General features: G+C 33.7%; 2 protein-coding genes across 5 annotated transcripts in view; one reads left to right on the forward strand and one right to left on the reverse strand.

Moving 5' to 3' along the window:
- LOC111054521 (60S ribosomal protein L26) overlaps window positions 1-8,012 on the forward strand; it is a 30,783-nt gene extending 22,771 nt beyond the window's left edge. The window contains exon 6 of one of the 2 annotated variants that reach the window (XM_039427173.1): window positions 7,746-8,012. The gene's annotated coding sequence lies outside the window, so the exon portion shown is untranslated. Of the gene's footprint in view, window positions 1-5,703; window positions 5,900-7,745 lie in introns of those variants that run through there. The other variant, XM_039427171.1, reaches the window with a different exon arrangement.
- LOC111057370 overlaps window positions 4,251-26,657 on the reverse strand; it is a 58,256-nt gene continuing 35,849 nt past the window's right edge. For 2 of the 3 annotated variants that reach the window (XM_039427163.1, XM_039427162.1), the window contains exons 11-17: window positions 22,857-22,957; window positions 17,712-17,897; window positions 17,137-17,286; window positions 10,375-10,661; window positions 7,406-7,495; window positions 6,314-6,435; window positions 5,409-5,866 (exon numbers count right to left, since the gene is read on the reverse strand). In XM_039427163.1, coding sequence (XP_039283097.1) covers window positions 5,722-5,866; window positions 6,314-6,435; window positions 7,406-7,495; window positions 10,375-10,661; window positions 17,137-17,286; window positions 17,712-17,897; window positions 22,857-22,957 — 1,081 coding nt within the window. In that variant the 3' untranslated portion in view covers window positions 5,409-5,721. Of the gene's footprint in view, window positions 5,867-6,313; window positions 6,436-7,405; window positions 7,496-10,374; window positions 10,662-17,136; window positions 17,287-17,711; window positions 17,898-22,856; window positions 22,958-26,657 lie in introns of all 3 variants that reach the window. The other variant, XM_039427161.1, reaches the window with a different exon arrangement.

The following is a 26,657-nucleotide window of genomic DNA, read 5'->3' on the forward strand; positions in this document are numbered from 1 at the left end:
TTGAACAAGAATATTATGGAGAAAAGTGTTGAAACATGTGTAACCTCAAAGGTTGGACATTTTGAGCATATCCGTTAATAATCTTTATTAACTGAGAAATTAGCAATAAAATATGTCTCTTGTAATAAACAACTATACATTTTTATTACTACTGAATCTCCATTTTACAATAAAAACTGGGTAACAGGACTAAATCCCCTGTAATATATTTTATACATAAAAGATGATATTTTTATAATCAAGCGTCACAGATGTTGGGAATCGCTGTTCTAGAATAGAACAACACAGTTAATCAGAATAGCTAGCAAAATTAACCAAAGCTAGATAAATTAATCATGAATTACATTATCATTTAACGAATCATAAACTAAAGAACATTTTAAGGCCGGTTGCAGACGAACCACTATGTGGGATGTGGGAGCTACAATTTTCCTTCTGTGGTACGGTACCACAAACGCAGAGCATATGGAATGAATGCATTGTCAGGCATGGCAGTGGCACTGATACTTCAACATGGCGTTGCCGGCTATGGTAGCGATTATTTTCCTAGCGATTGTGGTACCACTGGTTTGAGCACCACGCCTCCCCTAGCTTCTGTACCACAATCGCACTAATGAGCGTTTTCTCAAATATAGTGTGGAAGACTCTCTGCGTTAGTCGTATTGTTCTGTGGTATGTCGGTCCCACATCCCACATGCGATAGTGATTCGTCTGCAACCGGCCTAACTGTATTAAAAACTTAGATACCGTAATATGTGATTTTTTAATGTTAAATTGTTAATACATAATATTTCAAAATTGATCAATTACCAAATTGTAGGGAATCGCTGTTAATGTTAATGTTGGGAAGCTGTTCTACAAATAGTTTATTTAGACTATCATTCAACAAATCATAAACTATATGACACAATGAGATCAGATAAAGGAAATGTCGAAAATGAATTATCAATTTGGATGATTCATAAGAATGTATTCAGATACTACAGAGTGGCGCAGGAAAACGAGTAATTTTAAAATGGTGTCATTTTTACGGAAAAATAATAAAACTAACAAAATACAAATGTTATTCCGTGTTTCTGATGGACACGTTTAAGCATCGGTCCCAGATGTCTAAAAATAATCGTTAGGTCATGTCGGAGGCTCTGAAATTGATCAGGTGCGACCTGAAAACTCTGAGACACCAAACCTGAGCCAACCAGGTCACTCAATATAATTATGCCATTAATGTTACTACAAAATGCCCAAAAATACTTCTTTTCGAAATACTTTTTTCCAAAAATACTTTTCAATATTTATTTTGCTCAAATTTGGCGTTCACAGCCTTTTATGGATGGTGCAAGGAATGGGAAATTTTGAAATTATGTCTTTTACACAAATAAATTCATAAGACTAGTATAATACTAATGAATTGGCATTATTTTATTCATGATCCTAAAAATAAAATGTTGAAAAATGCCTCAAGATGAAAATTGTTTTCAAGATGACATAGAAAGGTGTGGTCTCATTGGGCGTTTGCAGCTTGATGTGCTGTTATGGAAATTCTGGTTTTGCAAATGTTGGGAAGTGGCAGTGATTTCGTTCGAGATATTCTACTTTAATTCATGTTTTTTTTTTGTAGAAGACACTGTGCACCTTGCCTAAGTTATCTCCACAGGACGTCAAATGTGGTAATGCCTTCAAACGATCCTCTGTACGGCAAATGCACCTATAAATTTGGAAGGAAAATAGCACAAGGGCTACCTTATTATTTTTATCAACCAATGTTATACAGAGTGTCCCACCAAGGTTGTAACAGCCGTTGACCATAGATTCCACTCGACATTTCTGACAAAAAATGTTCAGTAAACTTTTTCCCTATCGACCTTAGTTTTTGAGATTTATAGATTTTTCGATATTTTCAGAATATGCCTACTTCCGATCATTAAATACTCGATAACTCGAAAACTACTGGTCGAATTTAAATTTCAAGGGTATTGTTGGAAAGGGAAAAACATTTCAAACAAGATTAATCTGATTTTATCTGTTGTTAGATATTTTTTAGTTCTTTATCAGGGCTTAAACATGAAAAAATGCTATTCTTCAAATTCAAAGTCAAATTTAAAACCGATTTTTCTCCGGGTAATTATAGTAGTTTCAATATTTCAAAAGCTTCTCCATTTCATAAGCTTTTGAATGAGTATAAATTCGAAAATATAAGCTCCATGATGAAGTGTTCAAAACTGTTAATATCTGGAATGAACACCTTCAAAATGAGGAAATTCACAAACAGCATGCATCAAGTGGTGATATTAAAAGGGTGAAATCACCTGATTATTGCATTATTTTCTGTAGCACATAGCCTAAATCCTATATAGAATATTAATCATACAATTTCATTTTAAGAGATCCAAAAAAATTTATTCATAGAATAATAATTCAAAGTAGATGAATGACAGAATTAAAAAACCAATGACAATCATTCAGATGGTAATCAATAAGTTACATATCATGCTCACTGCTTACAGGAATTCAAAATAGCCTCCATTTCTGTTTATGCAACTTCTGCTGCATTTCATCAAGCATCGAGTTGCCCGTCTCACTTCGTTGGGCCGTGTCTTCATTACTTTAAACGTCAATCGAATTCTGAGAATTAGTTCCTCCCTGGTCTCTACAGGTTCTCTGTAAGCTTTACTTTCCACAACCCCCCAAAAGTGTAAGTCTATTCGAGTAAGATCAGGTGAACGTTGTGGCCAACTTACGGGTCCACCTTGGCCAATCCACCGCCCATCATAATTGTTATTAAGCCCACGGACGTTTCTAGCATAATGAGGGAATGAGGGAGGCAGTCATACAACTGGAGCCAAATATTCTGCCTCAAATTGAGAGGCACGTCTTTCATCAATTAGTGAAGCTCATTGACCAGAAAGTCCATATAAACTTCACCATTTATTCTTGCAGGGAAAATGAAAGCTCCATTTATGTGTATTGTGTAAATTTACAGCACCAGTTCTTGTGAACGTACTTTTATCTGTGATCTGTCAATAAGATGTTTGAAACACAATCTTGTGCTAAGAAGCAACTGCAAACTGCATCCTTGAAACAGTATCAGGTTCATTCAAATCTTGAACTGGGTATCATGAAATGGTCGAAAGTTATTCTTCTTAGATATTCTTTGATCTATTCTTGAAACATCCAACATCCCAGCTGCCCACCGGATGCTGGATCCAGGATTCTGCTCGAAAATACTTTAGAATAAGATTCTCAAGAGCTTCAGAAATTAAGACGGGCCTCTCGTACCTTGAAACTACTGATCCTAGACCCTTACCATCTTGGCATCTGTCAATCTTAAAAACGTGTTTTGAGATGGGTGTTTTCGGTCAGGAAAACGTCTCCTGTATACTCTCTCTCCTCTCTTGAATTGCATCCACACTCTTCATACACCAATAACATGTTCAAGTACTCAATGAAGGTAAATTTCATGATAATGAACGCAAACACTTCTCTACTAGACAAAGTTGATACATATCATGCCAATTAACTGGAAAGCACACTGAAAACTATACTGAAAATAGGATGAAACATACACTTCTTGTTATTTTATTCAGGATTTATGGTACAGGAAATAATGCAAGTTATTGAAAAAGTCATATCATGGTAGAATGTTGAAATGTTGATTAAAACATTGTGAATATTGTCAGAGATAAATCAGGTGATTTCAGCCCTTTAGGATCACCACTTGATGCATGCTGTTTGTGAATTTCCTCATTTTGAAGGTGTCCATTAGCAGTTTTGAACACTTTATCATGGAACTTATCTTTTCGAATTTATACTCATTCAAAAGCTTATGAAATTGAGAAGTTTTTGAAATATTGAAACTACTATAATTACCCGGAGAAAAATCGAGAAACATTCGGTTTTAAATTTGACTTTGAATTTGAAGAATAGCATTTTTTCATGTTTAAGCCCTGATAAAGAACTAAAAAATATCTAACAACAGATAAAATCAGATTAATCTTGTTTGAAATGTTTTTCTCTTTCCAACAATACCCTTGAAATTGAAATTCGACCAGTAGTTTTCGAGTTATTGAGTATTCAATGACCGGAAGTAGGTAGGCATATTCTGAAAATATCGAAAAATTCATAAATCTCATAAACTAAGGTCGATAGGGAAAAAGTTAACTGAACATTTTTTATCAGAAATGTCGAGTAGAATCTATGGTCAACGGCTGTTACAACCTTGGTGGGACAGCCTGTATATAACATCAGTTTTATTTGTATCGTAAATAAATGAATGAATATATTTAAAAAAAAATTCTCTCACCGCTTTTACACGATCCAAACCACTCCAATGGTCCTTGATTAGGTACTTTGCGCAATGTGATCACAACAATAGTATAAAATTTCGTACATCTTCCGACTCTATAGAGCTGCGAACTGTATAACATTCAAAATTTCCCGTTTGCCTGCGCCACTCATAAGTGTAAATGTCAAATGTGAGCACATCTTTCCGATGTCACCATGAAAAGTAAAGAGGTACTCTTGGACATTTTGACTTTAGAAACATAAATGACATAATTACATGCCATTCCATTAGTATTCAGCTAGTTCACTGATTTTTTCGTGGAAATGTCACCATTTCAAAATGTCTCGTTTCCCTGCACCACCCTGAAGATGCAGAGCTGTATCTAGTATTGTTTTAAAGGAAAACACTTCAATGTTTTACTAGAATAATGTGTTAGAGAAGAATCGTGCTGTAACAGCGTAGCGCAATTCACAAATTCAAATCGCAATTCGACTGGGTGTGAACGTGCTTGGACGTCAGTCAGATAGTGGTGTATTAAGTAAGCATTTCATTTTTGGACATTTCCATAGTTATTTGGCACCGATAATTCTTACAAAACACCCTGGTGAACTAACGCTGTGATGTTCTCTCTTTGCATTTGCAACTCAATGGGCTAGCACTTTTAGTTCCAATGAGAGCAGCCTTTTCTTTGGTAGCAAACTGGCTCTGGCAGCCAGTTCTTTGGTAGCAGCCATTTTCAACGTGACTACCTCCAGCATATTAATATTTTATTAATAACACATCATTCTAGTGAAAACTTGAAGTGTTTATCTTTAAAACAAGACTAGATACAGAGCTGAATCTTTTCAGAATACTTCTTTCAATCATGCAACATCCAAATCGTAAAATCTTTTTGAAACAACCCGAATAACTGAGATGTATCTAGAAGAACCGGTGAATATTGAACATATATAATATGAACATTCATTTTTGGAACATAGTGCTCTGTCAATTATTATCGACTTCAAAAAGCAGAGAGTTGGAATTTCATTGATGAAAATCTATTGATTCATCGCCCATGGAAATGAAGGGTAATGATTGTTTTTATTAAGACAGAGTAGAAGGCAACGTGAATGAAACCCATAACCAATGTTCCAAGGTTTCCATTTTTAATATCATGGAAATGGGGCGCTCTTCAATCACTTATAATAAATAACCCCAATAAAATAATAAATATCAAGTATTTTCTTACAAACTAATTTGTATACCGCACCCAGGAATTTTTCGTCATTCAAGAATAATTAAAATACTTTTAAAACGTTATAAATTACTAAATATCGAATAACAAATAAATATCTTGTTGGATTGGGAAATTTATAAATTACTAAATATCTAATAACAAATGAACATGTTGTTGGATTGGGAAATGATATGAGTTTCAGTTGCAAACTAAGAGGGAATCAACCCGGAACGATACAACCATCCTCCAGAGATTGATTGTTGATGGCGATTGGACGATATTTGCCAGTTTTACGAAGTACTTGTCGTAAACTCTCACCATTTTCTTCCTGTAAATCAACTTCTACAGTTTCATCGGAGAAGTTTCTGAAATAAATGAATTATTTTTCTTATTAAAAATGTGTTGTAACTAGGCTATAATAACAAAGTACAACGTGAACAATCGATGAAGCAAGAGCATTGAACTGAAAATTATCACTTTGAAAGAAGAGCAACACTAAGTACCGGTACTATTCTAATTATAGAATGTAAATAGAAATGCTATTGAACACAATTAGTTATAAAAATGAATGCTTGATGCACAATAGAAAACTTTAATTCAAGAAAATAGCTAATGGGAATGGAAAACGTGTTCAGAAAAAGGTCATTAGAAATATTGCCTAAATTAATGAGGTTTGTTCCACTTATAAGTTTCACTAGTAAGGAATAGGTACAGTTTTATTCAAGCAATTATTCTGGTGGTGCAAGCTTACAAGTAATATTTCTAAGAGTAAATATTGAATGTTTCTAAGAAGAAATGACAAAGTTTCTCACCGTTTAGTAACAAATGCAATTAGAAATCTGTTTTCCCATTGAGATAGAATAGATGTTGGTGGCTCATGAGGTCCCCATTCATCCTCCAACACTTCTATTCCTGCTAAACAAAATTCAGTAGCCTGCAAAGTAGAATTAAACATTATTCATCACATTTACACAATTTTAATATTTTAAAACACATTTTCCAATATCTTTGAACATTTAATTTATTAGGATTGGCCGTAGTTGAGTGCATTAAATGTTGGCTTTATAATTCAGAGACCCGGGTTAGATTTTTTTCTCTAGCCACTCCCGGATTTCGGATGGACACGTAAGTCGTCGGTCCCGGCTGTCCTTTTAATAATGAATAGATCTACAATTAATGTAAAATAGCATTCCATCGTATATCTATTCTTCAGGAAGTTATTCCCTTACAAAGCCAAAAAATAGTAAATTTTCTCCTCATAATTTTATATTTTGTCTAAGCTTACACTTCCATTTTTCGAGAAAAATGTTCTCTATAAAATATACAGGGTGGGTGAAAAGTCCGAGAACGGCTTAATATCTCATACACAAAGGTAATTTAACGGTGAGTGTGATTGGGGATCCCAATCAAATTGAAAATTCTACTTTACTATGAGTTTAAAAATCTGGTCCGCCGTCTTGGATCCGCCAATATCTTCTAAACGGTTTGAGATATCGATGTGCGGTTTTCACCATTCATTTTTTCTTGAAATTCCGTATCGAAATCATGTATCGCATGACCACCTTCATATTTAAAAAAAATAAAGTTGCATTCAATATGGCGGATCCAAGATGGCGGACCAGATTTTTAAAGTCACAGTAAAGTAGTATTTTCAATTTTAGTAGAATCCCCAATCAAACCCATTATAAAATTACTTTTGTGTATGAGATATTAAGCCGTTCTCGGACTTTTCACCCACTCTGTATAGCTCGTTTCAAGATCTTGTCTATCATTCAAAAAAGCAGATAGCGCTATCCTTTTCTAGCTCTATAACGTTGCCAGATCGTGTATAAACATGATTAATGAACAATATATTTCATCCCCACTATGAAAATATTATTATGTATGGATACAAATAATCAAACCTGTGGAGGAAGATGTAGAAATCTTGGTTCCATAACTCGCAAATAGTTGAGAGGAATACTTCTTGTCACTCCAAAATCTATCAGAAACACCTGAAATTGAAAATTTCGTTTCAATATAGCAAATTGGAAGTTTCTTATATAAGCACTAGTACCCTTTCATTTTCTTTCATGACACAACCAGTTTAAGCCAATCACGACATTATGAAGAGTCAAACTGTTTTTGGAATTTTTCAAACAAAATGAAAGGGTACTTATAAAATTATTGAAAAAATCAATGTAATACACATTACACAAGTATGAAAAAGTATCATAATCTCATCATAGCCTTCTCTGTTTATAGATATCTTAACCCTTTCAGTCATGGTGGCTAATATATTGGACGATGCTTTGAAGAGAGATTAAAAGACACTGGATATAACTATACTATTCAGACCAACTGTACAGTATAGGATACGATGTTTTATAATGCTCTGATCAGTGCTGGCATCTGTAGGTGGAACTGAGAAGCAGTTATGCCTGATTCAGAATCACTATGTATGTATCCTCGCTAACCTCACCGACTTACAACTCTTTTATGAATAATAAAACTCTCACATGGCTAATAAAACACAAGTAGTATTCTTTCATCCATATAAAATATGTATAATTTTTTTCAAACACTCAGAATCAATTTTCATTCGGAAATATTTTGGGTACAGCTGTAAAGAATCGTACAATATATTGGACAGTATGACTGAATGGTAAGAGGTGGAGCTTGCTCATAGAAACTTTGTGTAGACAATGTGAGAGACATTTGGTTTTTCGTGATGCAAGAATAGATTATTAATTATCAGATAAATATTGATAATGGATAATGATGGAATTGATAGTTTATTACTGCTTATGGAGAATTCTGATATTAAGTACTGGGCACATCGTTTCTGCAAGACTCCCCTCACCCCAGACAATCTTTATAAAAAAAAAATATAATAGGTGATACAGCTGAGATATTATTAGTAGGGATGAGTCAGCTGTTATCACTAAGGGCCGGTTTCCGAGCTCGGGATTTAGCTTAGTCCTAGACTTTAAACAGCTGGACTCAGAAGATTGGCTTTCCAAAACGGGGCGTAGTCGCAGTCATTGTCATAGTCACGTTTGAATTAAATTTCGAAAACTAGAAAATTGAACGCAAAATAAAATAAAGAGAAAATAGTGTAAAGTTTCAGCTACTTTGAATTATTTGAAAATGTCTAATTTCGTCAAGGAAAAACATTTCCAATTATAGAAATGGGAAAATAAAAACTACGACTACTGTTATAAAAGCTGCGACTACGCCCCGTTTTGGAAAGCCAATTTTCTGACTAGCTGTTTAAAGTCTAGGACTTAGCTAAATGCCGAGCTCGGGAACCGGCCCTTAGTGGCTTATCAATAACACTGTCACTATTGAGTCTATCTCGTTGGCTCTGGGAGGAAAGATACCTGTCATAGATAGGATAAAACATAAAAATCATCCATAGTCATTTGAAATCATAATAAATATTGCACTGAATTTTTGTTTTTCAGTATTAGAATGATTTTTCTAGTTGTGTGAGCATAATAAGGGAACAGCACGATTACTATCTCAAAAATATGGATTTTATTGTATAACCCTCGAGTCATGGTGTCCAATATTAGATGATCCTATTTCGGGAACCAGGAATGCTATCAACTTGTAACTTATGTCAAAAAATTTCAAAAAATATGTATATTTGGAATGTGATTAACCGAAAGGATTAATCGAAGATTAAGTCAGATTATATTAAACCGTTGTCTCCATTGTGAATAAAGGAATAAATAAATTTATAAAAATAAATATTAAATCGTAATAAAATTCACCTGGATGATACGGACATGTACTGAAATTTGACAGTAAAATTTATTAATAATACAAACTGATGAAACCTGTGCATTTGATACACGTGATTCCTATAGACGTGGAGGTAAACATATTTTAAAAAGATGCCTACCATTAATTGAAATGTCGATATAGGGCTACTGGTTTCGGTTGTTTAAAATGTCAATATCCTGTAAACTGAACCTTGAACAACAAGCGGCAGACTTTATTGGTTGAATACAACTGGGAACACTGTGTCACAGTGGTAGGTTGCGGAAACTCAGTCATTGAGCAAGACATGGCACTCCTGTGGAAGATTCCTTTTAGCTTATTTGCTCCTCTCTTATCCCAGATAACCTAATTGGTTAGATGATCATTTCTAGTAATCCGTCGTGAATTATGTCTAGTTTCAAGAACGGATCTTGTAATTTTAGTCTTGAAGTGTTTTATACTAATTATAATGGTATAATGTTATTGCATTGTATAATATAATCTTATAATGTATTGTACAATGTAATGCATATTATTTATATAAAGTGTTTCCAAACTCCCTATCAATATTCTAGGGCATTTTTCCTGGGAACGAAACATAGCCGAATATTATTTTTAAACTGTCCAAAAATCCTTAGTTACTCACACAGCCGCCATTTTGTTTTTTTCACTTACTATTTTTTGCCTCAACAATGGCTTAATTAACATATAGGAATGAAACTTTGCACAATCATTTATGACAACAAGACAGAGCTACAACAAAATTATGACAATTTTCAATTTCTTAAAACAAAATGGCGGCCATTTAAAATCGTCATAAATGGCTTCTTGAAATGAGTTATAGACATAATAATAAATGAAATACTAGACAGTTATACTCTGTGCAGAATTACTTTATACTTGGGATGGACATGCGCAGCAGTCTAGTGACTGTTCATGCTTGTGCTCATGCTACACATGCGAAGTTTCCTGTCTGGAAGCAGTCATACGACTGACAAATTGGCAACTGCGCTTCTACCTATGACTATTAATCACTGTAATTGGCTGATTTTCCCTCCATTTCTCTGCGCTGCATATTGCTACAAGTCTGAAGTAAATTTGTACGGACTATAGACACTATACTTACATCACACAATCTCTTGTCAACCTCCTGTACGTCATGCACTTTAGCTCGAAACCAAATAGCTCTTCCATCTTCGTCAATAACTTTTGCAATCACCATTTCAGCAATCGCTGGTAATACGCCGAGATGCTTGTACTTTTGAGTATTGTTCGGCGCATTCAATGCCTCCATTAATGTTATCAAAGTTTCTTCATCCTCAAAATCGTCATAAATATTATCATCATCTTCGCCAATAAATTCATAATTCACATTCTTATGTGGATTATGATTATTTCTTGAGTTCTTCTCATCTGTTAAATAGAAAACAAATAATTTATTAAATTCTAATAGAGCTACTTCAGTAACCTATAAAAATATATACCTACACACAAAATTAAATTTGTAATACATGCATGCTAATGCAATAAGTAAGTTGTAAGTTAACTTATTGTTTTTCTATGTTTGTAATGTAATGTTTTTTTGGAAATGAATTTCAATAGTTAATTATAGAAAATAGCTAGTACCCTTGTATTATTTAAAAAATATTACAATATATTATTATTATATATTATATATATATATATATATATATATATATATATATATTATATATATATATATATATATATATATAATATATATATATATATACTATAATAAAAGGAAAGAACTGGCTAATATACATAGGGGATGGGAAAATTATGTTTGACGCATCATCACGTCTGAACTACTGTGGACTGATTAACTTGAAGCCGCGTCCAGACTATGCCGATCGACTAAGTCGATCCACACGTGTCGATTGACACGTTCGATATTTGACTTGTCCACATACCTCCGTAAATGTGGACTAGTCGAGCGGCACACGCCGGTGTAAGTGAATTTAAATTGAAGTTAATGAATATTGAAAGAACAGTGTGAAATGTTGCGCAACCTTGTTCAACACGCCCACACTACTGATTTCGATTCGACTTCCTCGATCCATACCGACTTGATTCGGGTTAATTCGGTTCGGGCCGACATGATTCGACAAAGCCGGGCGCATGTCCATACTTGTTTAACAGTGTCGATCGATCCCACTCGGCAAAGTGTGGACGCGGCTTGAGATTTGCATAAAGATTCGTCCACATTATGAAAGATACGTCCACACTATGCCGAATGGGGTCGATCGACACTGTTGAAGAAGTGTGGACATGTCGCCCGGCTTTGTCGAATAATGCCGGCCCGAACCGAATTCAACCCGAATCAAGTCGGTATGGATCAAAGAAGTCAAATCGACATCAGCAGTGTGGACGTGTTGAACCGGGTTGCTCAACTGTAGTTCTTTAATTAGAATAGAATCCCCAATAGAACTCACTGTAAAATTACCCTTGTAAAAGGAATATAAAACTGTCCTTAATTTTCACCAACTCAGTATAACTACCATAACCTCGCTAATATACAGTAGAGTATGATTCAAGTTGAAATACAAATATTATATGCAAATACTTATGAAATACAGAGTTATTATAAAAGGACTGTACAAATTGAAAGCATATAAATATTTATTGAAATTACTTACAGAATTGAGAAGGGTGTAATTTTGTTACAAAACACTTCCAAGTGGGTGTGGGTGTTATTTTGGTTCGATGTGACAGCCGTTGTTAATGAGACATACATCCCACCGATAATCGATCTCTTGCCACACTCGCTCCAGCATATAAGGCGTAACTTGTGCAACCGCAACGATCCGAAAATCCCAAACTTCTCCGTGGAAATGAGGTGGTGCACCGTCATGCTGTACAATATGAACAAGTGCCCTTTTACTTTCAGCATAACGGTGAACCAGCTCATTCCCACGGAGAAGTTCGGGATTTTCTAGACAAATGCTTTCAACTTCACTGGATTTACCATGCAGGGCCAATTGCATGGCCACCTCGTTCACCGGATTCAACATCGATGGATTTCTTCCTAAAGATGGGGTTTCATTAAGGATATAGCCCAGTCAATAAAGGTTTTTTCGAACCGAAAATTAAATAAAAGCTGAATCTCTCATCATCGATGGAACCCTCTCGGAGGGTCATTCTCCCAAAAGTCCCAAGAAATCCCCCTGGAGCCTTCACCCCTAGCCACCCTCAAAGTTGAAAAATGCAGGTAAATCACGGAAAATCAATTATCTCTGTAACCATTAATCAGAAAGAGTTGTATTATATGTCATTCGATTTCTTACATTATGGACTACAATATCAGTTTCATTCATTTTTCCAATAAAACTAGGAGTTTTCTTGATAAACTGATATATATGTAAAAATTTAGGGAGGTAGCGATTTGATGTTTTTGTTTTCTCCGATTAACTTCGAAGAAAGTGATTTAAAAGAAAAATGAGCCGAATAATTAATGTAGCCACTTCCATTGCAAATCTATTGATGTATAATGTTACGTATTTGCGATTCGATTTGACGCTGTGGAAGGGGAAACAGCCGACGCAGTACAGCGCGGCTGACTCTCTTCGCCATAGTAAACAGTAAACAGGAAATCAATTATCTCTGTAACCATTAATCGGAAAAAATCTATCACATGTCATTCGATTCGTTATTATTGACTACAATATTAGTCGTATTCATTTTCTCAATAAAACAAACAGTTCCCTTGATAAAATAATATAGGCTATATGAAAAAATTTAGGGGTTTTTATTTTATTTTTTTTTGTTTTCTCCGATTAACTTTGAAGCAAATGATTTAAAGAAAAATGAGCCAAATAATTAATGTCGGCAATTTCATTGCAAATCCAATGTATAGTCACACGTATCACTATTTGATTACTCTAGTTTCAGATATTGATGTTCTTTAATTAAGTTTGTAGATTATGACGTGTCCGACTTCTTCATCTTATCCTTATTTTGTGAAAAATGAAGATTCAAAATTTCATTTCATAGCTTTTTTGTGTTTCCTCTTGTTTGATTACTCTTTATAATTTAAACACCTGATAATGGAATAAATATCATCGGATCGGGTGAACAAAGAAAATGAAAGGGTAGGTATTTATTAAAATTAAAGTAAAGATTTTAGAAAATAAAAGTAAAAGGTATTTGAAACAAATAAAAACAATTCTTGTGATAATGCAACTTTAATAGGTACGAATTTCATGGCTCTCAATATGACTTTTTCCCAATCACAAGCAGAAATTCCAATGATCATCATAATAGTACCTACACTAATTTAATGAAAATTCTTTGTATTGTTCAATGTTCTACGTAAGATAAGCTACATCCTTAAGGTAATCAACTTATTTGGGATTATCATGTTTATGAATGAAAGCGAGACTGTGATAAGAGATTAGTCAAACTAAAATATAAACATTATATACAATGCATATCTCTGATCAACTCAAATTAAAAATGATAGTCTCAAGCCGAAATGAATTGAGCAACTGAATTTCAAAGTGATTATCCACTGTTCAATTTGCACTGCGATTTCCTTTTACTTCCAAGTGGATTAATTGCTTGACTCTCCAATGTAACAATTATTGTAAAAAGACAAATGGAATGTGAACGTCATACAAATAGCATTTAAATTTGAATTTCCAGATCATGAAATTCATAACAAACTAATTCTTGAGAGAATAGTGATGAATTGCAAACAGTGCATGTAACATTGATACAAGCGATACAATGAAAAACATCGATTAATTCAATACTGGGCTTATCAAATTCATGCTACCGTACCTTCAAAGCTTTTAAAATATAAAACTAACATTTTCAATTTTCTCTAATGGAGTAAAACATCGATAGAAAATGAAGAAGAGCCCATCATAACCACAAAATACTTGTACTAAAATTCACTTGAACTAACTCACTTCAACCCTTCAACGATCACAATGAACTAGAATGCTGTGAAAACTATAATATTGATAATCAGATACCGTACATTTTTCAAATAGCTTCACCCAACTAAATCTGTGAATGCCAAGTCATAAGAAATCATGTTCAATAGATTTAATTCGAATTCTTAAACATATAAATAAAAATTGGTCTATTCTTTTGGTGCCTGAAGCAAAACCAATATAAATCAACATTAATCGACATCAAGAATAGCTTCTGCCAACCTTGTAATTCCAGTATGCTTTACTTCCATTTATAAAGTTCTCATTGAGGCCCTTGTTTAATGATTGACAAGATGAGTGGAGTTGAAGCATTGATGTGTTACGGTAACAAATAATAGAATATGATGAATCATCTATCAATTCATCTAATACAAGGTAGGCTACTTTGTACTTGGTTCATGATTCTTTACTAATTTTCCATCTCCAATGGACTGTACATCTAGTTTTCAATAAATTGAATATTCAATTTTCTATCCTACTTGTTCAACTTGTGATTACAAGGGTAGAATGTAAAACACTTTCATGATTTTCCTACTTCTTATAAATGCTTACTCTTCCTTTATTTGTATGTTTGCATGGCTTTCATCTTTAGAATCTACTGAATTTTCATATTGGACTGTTTAGATATGTAGATTCAACTAGTAAGAACGGAAGATAAGCTACTTTTACAGAGAGAATCATAGAAAGTTTCAACTCAACAAGCCCAATGTATAATTTTTATGCCTCAGCCGTCATTATATATTTTGTCTCAACTGTAGGTATATTATCAACTTGGCTTGGAGAATATTAACTGTGGAAACCAGCTAACACTGCACGCTATAAGATTTTTCAGGAAATTGCCACTGTTAACACTATTGTAATCTATGATTTATTTCAGTTTTTGACATTCATAACTCATGATGAATTGTAACATAGATTTATGATCGTACACATATATATAAATATTTATCATATTATGTAATAGTATGAATATCTTATCGGTTGCAAACAATATCTTTGTCTGTCATAGAATGCATAATTAAAAGCACATATATAACAACGAATGATGAGTTAATTATCACATTTCAATCAAAACATAGACATCAATAATGATGACTGTATTGTAATAGTGGCATTATAATAATTAATTCACGTAGAAAATATTGATCTCCTGAACCAGCAATGAAAGCTGTATTGCTGTAATCAACTTGGTTGAATCTCGAAAATTATAGTATTTAAATTTAGAGAAATAAAAACTGGAAATTTAGTTTCAGCGCATGTCAAAACAATGGACGAAATTGATTGTTTCGAGCGCCATAGTGCAAAATAAGATGCAACTTAGAAAGCAGTACTAGAGGTGTTACTATGGTGAATACTTACTGTTTACTATGGTGAAGAGAGTAAGCCGTGCCGTACCGCGTCGGCTGTTTCCCCTTCCACATCGTCAAATTGAATCCCAAATACATAACAATACACATCAATGGATTTGCAAAGAAATTGCCAACATTAATTATTTGGCTTATTTTTCTTTCAAATCATCTGCTTCAAGTTAATCGGAGAAGACAAAAAATCAAATCGAAAAATCCCTAAATTTTATCATATAAATGATTTTATCAAGGAAACTGTTTGTTTTATTGAAAAAATGAATACGACTAATATTGTAGTTCATAATGTAACGAATCGAATGACGTATGATAGTTTTTTCCGATTAATGGCTACAGAGATAATTGATTTCCTGTTTACTATGGCGAAGAGAGTCAGCCGCGCTGTACCGCGTCGGCAGTTTCCCCTTCCACAGCGTCAAATCGAATCGCAAATACGTAACAATATAAATCAATGGATTTGCAATGGAAGTGGCTACATTAATTATTCGGCTCATTTTTCTTTTAAATCACTTTCTTCGAAGTTAATCGGAGAAAACAAAAAAATCAAATCGCAACCCCCCTAAATTATACATATATATATATATATATATATATATATATAATATATATATATATATATATATATATATCAGTTTATCAAGAAAACTGTTAGTTTTATTGGGAAAATGATGAGTACTAATATTATATAACGAATCGAATGACATATAATAGAACTCTTTCCGATCAATGGTTACAGAGATATTTGATTTTCCATGATTACCTGCATTTTTTATGTTTTAGGGGGCTGGGGGTGAAAGCTCCAGGGGGATTTCTTGGGACTTTTGGGAGAATGAACCTCTGGGAGGGTTCTATCGATGGTGAGAAATTCAGCTTTTATTTAATTTTCGGATCGAAATTGCTTTTTTGGACCTTCATTGACTGGGCTATAATGACCTCCGAGAACGGATCACATTCGGATCGTTGCGGTTGCACAAGTTACGCCTTATATGCTGGTACGAGTGTGGCAAGAAATCGATTATCAGTGGGATATTTATATCTCATTAACAACGGCTGTCACATCGAACCAAAATAACACCCACACCTTAAATTTGAAGTGTTTTGCAACAAAATTACACCTTTCTCAATTCTGTAAGTAATTTCAATAAATATTTATGTGCTTTCAAAGTTGTAAAGTCCTTCATCATCCTGTATTATTTTATATTATAATATAAATAATATTAAAAAATATAGTATAATTATTCATTTACATACGGGAAATGAAATACATTGATCTTCAGAGCAAGATCAATTCAACTCTAAGGCTGGTCAAACACCAATTATTAGTCAAGACAAGACTAGTCACGTTTAGTCACAATACTTCACATAGTTGCTTATGGAGTCATGTCTAATTCCAATGACTAATCAGTGTGTGTTGCGTCATAAGCAGCAATGTGAAGTATTGTGACTAAACGTGACTGGTCTTGTCTTGACTAATCGGTGTGTGACCAGCCTAATGGATGTACGAGATTTAAAATGAATTAGTATTATCTTTACAGTTTTGATAATAATTAAGAAAAATCTTACCATTGACATACTTCCAATGCCCATAGAAGCGTGTAGGTGATATACATCCGTTATTTAGGACTTTGACCACCAAATTGTATCCCTCCTCTGGCAATTGTTGTCGCCTGAACGTTTGAGTAAACGTTTCAGTCCTGTCAATTGTAAATATACCTGAAACAAATCAATATTCATCGAGAGTCATCACTTTACTCAATGCCCTATTCGATAATATTCTATTCTAGTATCACATTAGAAATTACACGTGATTATATCTTGAGAGTCAGTCGACTCAATAATTCCATGTTTTATCTCTGGAATCAGAGTATTTATTTATTTCATTTATACAAGCACAAAATCAAAACAATGATTGGGAGAGAAACAGCAGAATTGATCCAAAATTATTTTTCTCTCCAACTTAGATAGTTGATGAACTATCATAATACTATGCAACTATTATAGAATTGGTGAAATACTCAAGTAAGGTAAATAATTTCCTAAAACTATCCAAATTATCACATAATCCGTTAATACCGACCGACCAAGTTTTTTCAGCAGTTTAAAAATAATTCGTAATAAGAAGAAATGATGATATTTACCATCACCCATGAATTCATGTTCTTGTCGACATGCTTTTTTCGGACAACGACCAGTCTCTCTGTAAAACCTGCAGAGTCTTTCCTCGTCTTTGGGAATGTATCCAGAGGTTGCCATCAACGCATTGTCAATAACATGATCCATCCTGTTAGTTTCAGCAAAGTAGTCGTTTGCCATAGGATCCCATTCTGAAATAGATTTATTTTCTGAGCTTATTCTATATTCTTTGTCCCACACAGACTTATTGAGAGTCTGAGTTGACAACCTAATTCCTGGTACAAAATAAGGTTTACTATAACTGTTGTATACAAACGTTGTGTCGATCAATAGTAAGATTCGCTCTAAACTGCCAGTATTGCCTATAACACCAATACTTTACATTCAAATAATGGTGTTATTTAAAAGAAGAATAATACTAATGGTGAAGGTTTAAAGTGGATTTCATTATAGAGAAGGAACTAATAGCTATGAATTTATGAGGACTTATCCTTGAATGTACACTTTTTTCTCCTATTACAATGAAAATTTTCAAGTGGGACGCCCACATAAGCTTTTTTTGTTTATGCCTGGGTAACAGAATGAAATGAGCAAACGACCAATGAACAATTGAAATTGAAATTAATTTCTTAAAAAAACACTACAATTTTAAAATTCCAGTCATTTTTCAAGAAATTATAGGCCACATATATGATCCAGTTGTTGTGGCTCAAAGAGAAAAACACAGTAATGAAAGAAAAATTGAAAACTTGAAAAATATATTGAAATACACTTGATTGAAATAGTTATTTTTGAGTCCAAACTCGCACTTCACAATGAAAACTCGCTAAGTCCGTGGCGCCGCCATATTTATGTGATAAATATAAACTCCCCACCAGACCCAGGCGGTAATCGAAGCCACGACCACGACTAGGTTGCGATGCCTTGGGACACTCGGCTACTGGTCTGGTCTGGTCAGGGACTGGTCCCTGGCCGGTACGTTAACTTGGCTTTTTTCTATGTCAGCTGTAGTCTTCAATAATACTTAAATCAACTTAAAGATTGTAATAGAATACCAAGAACAAAATCAACAATACATTTCAGCTATTCATTCAGCATATGGTACACAAGACATGTGGTGCACTCAAGTCATATTTTTTGTGCTGTATTTGGTCAGGAGATCATACGTTTGTCCAACCGATATTATTTACAATAGTCTGTGCAAACCTCAGATTACGGCATTGATCTTATGGAGTATAGTGCTACCAGATTTCACAGAAACCAAAAAGCCTATGAGTAAATTGTGTGAGAGAAAAAGCGATTTAGAGTATAGGTCATTTTGATAATCAGCATGAAAAAAGCAACAGGGTACTCCTACTCTCATAAGAAATAATATTGGCCATAAAGCTCATTGGTTTGCAATTCTGCTAACTAAGAATTGCACGGAGTATAGTCCATTCAAGCTGGATTCCCAGTATCATTGTTGTTCGTGTCTGGTACAGTGAAGATATCATTCCCATGAATTTTAATTTGGCTATTCCCACCCAGCCCGGCAGAGCTAGTATAGTTCTATTATTACTCAGGGGGATAACATCATCACTGTATCGAACTGATACTGATATGTGGAAATCCGCCTTTATAGTGTTAACGAAGGTGCACTATGTGGAGGCGAACAATACTACACTTTCTTGATTGTTTTTTGTTTCTTTTTTGGTGTTTTTGCTGACAATGTTGCCCACATGAGAGCTTCTGCGAGGGTAATGAGACGGATGATGATGAAACATGATGTAGGTGAGCTCCGAACCACCGGGAAGCGATTTTTCCCTTCCTTCAGGTGCATTAACTCAACTTAAATAATGGATAGCTTATCAAAACGACCAGAGACAATCGCTTGTGGTAGTGAGCTCTTAGGGTATTCATTCTGATCTGTGTATTATTGCCAACGTTCAAAAACTTCAAGCTATAAGTAACAGTAATGGGCACAGAACAAAAAATTACTCATGAATCAAGATCATTGACAATTATTCATTTATTACGTACTATAATTACTTTTCATACATTTTTAATATCATTCAATTTGTTCAATACTCAGTCGACGTTTTTTATTATTTATTTAATCATTCAGAATTACACAACTTACAGAAAAGTACCACAGGCTTATAAGCCCAAAAAAGGGCTTAGTTTTTTATTGCAAGACATAACAAAACATATTATGACAAATAAACAAAACTGCTAACTAAACATACAAAGCGACATCAAAAACCTATTTCGATTTATTCAAAATATAAGTTGAAGGAACGTGAGAATAATCACTTCATAGAATGACAGCATGTAGAATCTACTCAAAGTGCCGGTTGAATTTTAACCGTAATTAATTTCACGAGAGCGAATCAGAGAAACCGTCTTTTCAAAAAAGCCTTCTCTGATTGGTACTCGTGGAATTAATCACGGTTAAAATTTAACCGACTTTAGTACAGCAGGGCCAAATTCTACTAAAATAGCACTGCAACTTACACAAATTCTTTATCATTCCATTTACACAGGGCCAAATTCTACTAAAATAGCACTGAAACTTACACAAAAATAACTAATTCTTTAACATTCCATTTACAATACTGGCACGTTAAAACGCCTAGACGAAACTCTACATGAATACAAGGTTCACTTTATATGAAAAGTGATGAATAAGTCAGGGTCACTTTATAAAAAAGTCAGTAACAGTAAAACGTCTGACATACAAAAATACAATAATTGCAACATCTCTAATGAAACAAGTAGAATACAACTATAGTAACTAATAACATGAGATAGGTAAATAATATAAACTTCAATAATTGTTGAATAATAACATTAATACAAGAATAGAATACATTATGTTAATGTATACAAATACACATTAATATAATAGTCTGCTGCCTTGTACAGAGTGATTCTAAAGGGACTTTACAACTTTGAAAGCACATAAATATTTATTGAAATTACTTATAGAATTGAGAAAGGTGTCATTTTGTTTAAAAAAACCAAGTTTAAGGTGTGGGTGTTATTTTGGTTCGATGTGACAGTCGTTGGTAATGCGACATACATGCCACCGATAATCGATTTTTCGCCACACGCGTACCAGCATATCAGGCGTAACTTGTGCAACCGCAGCGATCCAAATGTGATCCGATATCAGAGGTCATTTAGATTTTCTGGTAGAGGCGGAACATAAATCTTATTCTTAATGAAACCCCGAGGTAACCTCAAGATGGCGACGATGGACTGGGAAAACTACGTGCAATTAAACAAATAACAATTAAGATGTTAACTGATTTTTGTAAAACATTTTGACATTAAGGGGGAGTGTTGAAATGAAATAATTAATTTATTATCTATTTATGTAAAACTATATTTTGTATTACTTTTAATATAATGTCAAAATGATTAATGTATTATTTGAACATTTATGATGGCAGCACTGTCATGGAGAATAAACGCAGTCGGTATGTGAAATGGTTTCTAGTGATACTTGCATACAAATTGTAAATAATTTAGCAAGTAGTATTTTTATTTTGACAGGAACTAACTGTATAGAAGTTTATATCTGTATAGAAGTTTATATCTTTATTTCACTGAGTTGTGTTTTTTTTTGTCAAAATAAAAAAACTATTCGATTTGATTTGATTTAGTGTGTTTCCCTCGCTAACTCTATATTCTTTTAAAAGTAAAACTAAAACTTTATCAAGCTTTCAACTTTGCTGGATTGGCTGTGCAGGGGTTTCCTGTGGGATTTCATCAAGGATAAGGTTTATGTTCCGCCTCTACCAGACAATCTTAATGACCTCCGAAATCGGATCACATTCGGATCGCTGCGGTTGCACAAGTTACGCCTTTTCTGCTGGTACGAGTGTGGCAAGAAATCGATTATCGGTGGTATGTATGTCGCATTACCAACGGTTGTCACACCGAACCAAAATAACAGCCACGCCTTAAACTTGGAGTGTTTTGTAACAAAATGACACCTTTCTCAATTCTGTAAGTAATTTCAATATATATTTATGTGCTTTCGAAGTTGTAAAGTTATTTTATAATCACTCTGTATTATTCAAGAGAAAACCATGTAAAATCATCAGTATCAACAAAAATGTATTGTTCAAAAATTAACAGTAATTGCAAAAATTAAACAATATGAAATGGATGTTCCTATTAATCATCTTTTAATATTGGAAAGAAACTTCAATATTATAATATCACAGTTATTGATACTTTACTCCTATACCTCAACAATTTATTGCTGTAATCACAGTAATTATTATTATAGCGAACCGAATAAGAAGGCACGATGAGGCACGATTTCTATGAAGCACACCCCTTTTGTTGTTTCTTCTGATTCTGTCCACAATGATTATGATAGTAGTAATAGATTGTTCAGGTCCTATTTAATTTTAGAATACAGTGCATTATATTATATGAACGATTTTCTAGTTTCTTTTATACAAGTAAACAGAGTTATATTAATTATTACTAATCATCACAATACTAATTAGTAGTGAGCTCTTTTCATCTAACTATCCACATCAAGAATAATAATTAATATACCTACAATATGGTACAATATTGTTAATTTACTACGGAATAGAATAGGTAACGGAAGATCGAAATAAACTCATATTAAGGAAATATGACTATCAAAATTGGAGTAAAATCTCATGTTTTATTAATATTTAAATTAAATTTATTTTGTTATTTATGTTACAAATGACAAGTAATAACATTAGTAGATAAAATATACTAAGACAAACCTTTTTGTTATTTAAATTTAGGTGATGATAAGAGTCCAGAATATGGTTAGTTTTCTACACACAGTTTTTTTATACAATTTTAGTCCAAAATAATTTGTAAACTATACATTTTTAATTCAAATGGATTAATTAATAAATTTTCTAGAACAATTATTGAAAGTGTTATTGACCATACAACATAAAAGAAATACATGTATAACATGAAATAACTACATTTCAATATAAATCCGTCACATAAATATGGGAATCCATTCATTCACTTTCCTACTGTAGGCTATATAATAATTATTGTGTATAAAAATACAAAAATACTTTTCAATTTTTTATATCTAAATATAAAATATTCAACACTTATTGCGTCACTGGCAAGTACAGTAGTTGCCTACTTACCAACTTCGTTCTTAAAGTTTGGATCAATAGATTTGATGTATTCAATGACTTTGTCATTAACTGATCCATCTTCCAGTCTGACAATGACTGCCAATGAACTCCTGTAATAGATGACAAATAATTAATATGTAGCGTAGTATGAGATAATTGATGAAGATGCAATGCAGTTCAAGTAGGTTTACATTTATTAGGATTATAAACTGGGAAAGTGTGAAATGCTGATACTAATATAAATCTGCATATAATTTGTTTTAATGAATTAATTAGTAACCTTTTAGTTTTTTTGTAGATGAATGTGTCGTTTATGATTTCATTATAAAGTGTGAAAAATGTTATAAATATAAGATTTTATTTGGACATACATAAAATACATAAATATATTACATAGATAAATACATAAATCTATTACATATTAATGTTATTCTACATATTCTCGTATGGAAAATTATTAGAAGAAATAGGGATGTGAAGTTCTGACATGAGGAGGGGGAGGGCAAAATAGCAATGTGGCAAAAACATGACTAGAAAAAACCAGGTCTAGCAATTTGGGTGACTAGTGAAATTCACTTCCAACTGTCAGCATTAGTTGAATGTGGAGCGTAGATGCTATTATTTATAAGTATGATGACAGTTCAAAAGTGAATTTCACTATAGGGCTCAATCATCCACAGATGAGAACAGCAGACCAGCTTCGCCCGCCTACATTACTCGTTTGAGCTTGCTTCCTCACGTCAAATAGTCAAATACAAATTGTCAGGCTCGATTCAATCACAAGTTGATTTAGACCACGCATGAAAATACTGGGAAACGCCAATATTGGTTGTATTGCTGGGGGAATTTGTAAGTTTTTTTATGTTTAGACCCTAGCGGAGCCTCTATACCAAATATGAACGTTTTCTATCATCAGTTTCAAATTCAAATTCAAATTGTTTTATTCATAAAATATTACATATTCACAAAATATAAAAGTGTTATAAATTACATGAATAAATTCTCCCTGCCTGGATGATTTGTCCGTGTGCAGGGAGGAGTCGCAAATTATCAGACAGAGGGCAAACACTAGCAATAATAAAATAAATTACAAAGTATGAATAATAAATAAATTTGAAAGAATAATAAGAGTTTATTTTAATAATACATTTTAAAACTAAAGATAGAAAAAAAACAATAAATAAATAAAATAAAAGTGTCAGCTCGACGGCGTTTAAAGGGCTGAGTTGGGAGTAATATAGCTTTATTAGCGTGGTACTGTGTGTAATATTTGAATGTTATTCTGTGTTCTGAACTAGAAATATTCATCTATATGGAGAATGTAGAAGAGCCTCCGCAGCATCTGAACCGATGCAGAGCAGCCACCTGGTCACTCTCCGCTTGTAGACGGCAACACTAACCCCCTCAGTAGTTGAAATCTCGGCCGGTACATTACGGTAAAGCCAATGGGCTAAATGAAAACAGTTTCCAAGTTGAATTGAATTACTTAAACGGGGAAATTGAATATTTATATGCAATCTGTTTCTAGTGGGATAATAATGTTGAATTTCATTGAAGACAAAGTTACTTTTTTTATAGACAAGTAAATTTTTTATAAATAATTGTTTTATATTTAATACAGGGAATTCTTGGAAAAGTAAATGTGTTGAATATCTATGATTTTTGGCCAATAGTGTTTTAATAAGTGCTCTCTGTGAGACCGCGACAGGACGCAGGACACCCAAGGAGGTACCGCCCCACGCCAAGATGCCATACTCAAACAATGTCTGCACATATGCATAGTAGACAGAACGACAGTGTCCAGGACTCAGGAACCTTCCCAGCTGTGCAAAAGCATAATTCATTTTACGCAACCTCTGCCTGAGGTACTGCACATGGGCCACTCAACTCAACTTGTGGTCGAATATTATGCCAAGATATTTGTGAGTTAAGACTTGTTCTATCTCAGGACAGTTACAGTCATTGGAGAATGGGTCACCACATGAATGCATCCTGAGCACCCTGGGCCCGGGGCTATTACGAAGGAATTTAGGTAGACACTTGGATTTCGAAATTTTAATTGACAACACATTGTTGTCAAACCAATTTTTTAGTTTAAGGAGATCAGAGGAAGCATTATTGAATGTTTCAGTCCATGTGCAGCCTGTAGACACAAGTGCCGTGTCATCGGCAAAGAGGAATAATTGACCATGTAGGTGCAACCTGGATATGTTATTGATGTAAATGAGGAAAAGTAGGGGGCCCAAGGTACTCCCCTGCACCACTCCATAATCAACTGCAATAGAATCACTGTCTGTGCCATTTAATGATATTCTCTGTGTTCTATCTTCAAAGTAGCTTCTAAACCATCTTAAGGTGAGATTCTTGAAGCCAATTGCTTCAAGTTTTGCAAAAAGTATATTCCTATCTATTGAATCAAAGGCCTTGGCTAAATCCAGAAAAGAAATTAGAACTTGTTTATTGCTAGATTGTGTGGTAACATACTTGTTAATTTAAAAAAGAGCATCGGATGTGTTTTTAGAGGTTCTAAAGCCGTACTGGTTGTTAGAAATGATATCAAAAAAGTTGATAAAAGTCCTCAAAAAAGTTGATATTGAGCCCGTTCTGGGAACATAGAATGTGGTAAATTTCCATAGAATACATAACCAACAAAATTATGTTTGATAACCATTCGTTAAATGAATCTTTCTCTATAGAAAGTTTAAGAGTAATGGAATGAAATCAATTGGCAGCCTATTCAATAATTTCACACCAATATAACTGGGCTTTTTCTTATAGAGAGAGTCTAATAATCTATGATACTGAACACTGATATTATTGCTATGCCTTGTATTATGATGGTGTACATCTGAATTTGTTGTCAAGTTGTTCATATTTTTTACCACTAACATAATTACTTTATAAATGAAAATACAAGGAACTGTGAGAACTGAAAGATTTCTGAATGCATCTCGGCAAGTGTGGTTAAAGCCTAAACCTGCCAAGTATCTTATTGCCCTTTTCTGCAAAATAAATATTTTATTCATGTTCTGCAAAGTTGTAGCTCCCCCAAGTTCAATGCCATAAGAAATGTGTGAATAAATCAATGCAAAATATAGGACTCTTCCTGTGTCTAGGGGTACATAGAGTATGATGTTTCGCAGGACAAATAAATTAGTACTTATTCGGCTGGCAAGTTTTTCAATATGAGCATCCCACAAAAGGCCTCTATCAATTACCAGACCTAGAAGATTTGCTTCTGTGACATTTTCCAAGTGCGCGCCAGCTTGAACCGACGACTTTGAAATGACGTTCCATGGGAACATTTTGCACTAGTCACGTGATTGAACAATTTACCACTGGAATTAGAACAATTTACCACTTTTTTGTGTTCCCAGAATGTACACATTAACTATGTAGCTATGGGAAATGTCTGTCCATTTTGAATATGAATATCATTTCCAACGTAAAATGATTAAGATATGAGAATTAGTTTATTTCAATCTAGTTCCTTAAAACAAATAATGTACAGAGCTTAAAAAAATAAACACTTCACTCTTTCTAGTTATACTTGAAAAATCTAGAAGAATGCATTAAAAAACTGTAGAGAAGGGACCCTCAAAAGTAGCACTACCATTACCCAAACTGAACTTGTGTTCAAACGTTCAAGTTCAGTCATCCCTGCAAACCCTTTTGGAATCTTGGAGATCTCTCTACATAATCTCTCTGGACTCTAGCTGAACTTCTTTAGAAACAGACCTCATTGTTCTAACAGACCTAAACATTTTCTGTTCATTTGTTCTTGAAAAAGCTGGAAAATGCAAAAAACGC

The sequence above is a fragment of the Nilaparvata lugens genome, chromosome 4, assembly GCF_014356525.2.
Source record: "Nilaparvata lugens isolate BPH chromosome 4, ASM1435652v1, whole genome shotgun sequence".
Taxonomy (NCBI): domain Eukaryota; kingdom Metazoa; phylum Arthropoda; class Insecta; order Hemiptera; family Delphacidae; genus Nilaparvata; species Nilaparvata lugens.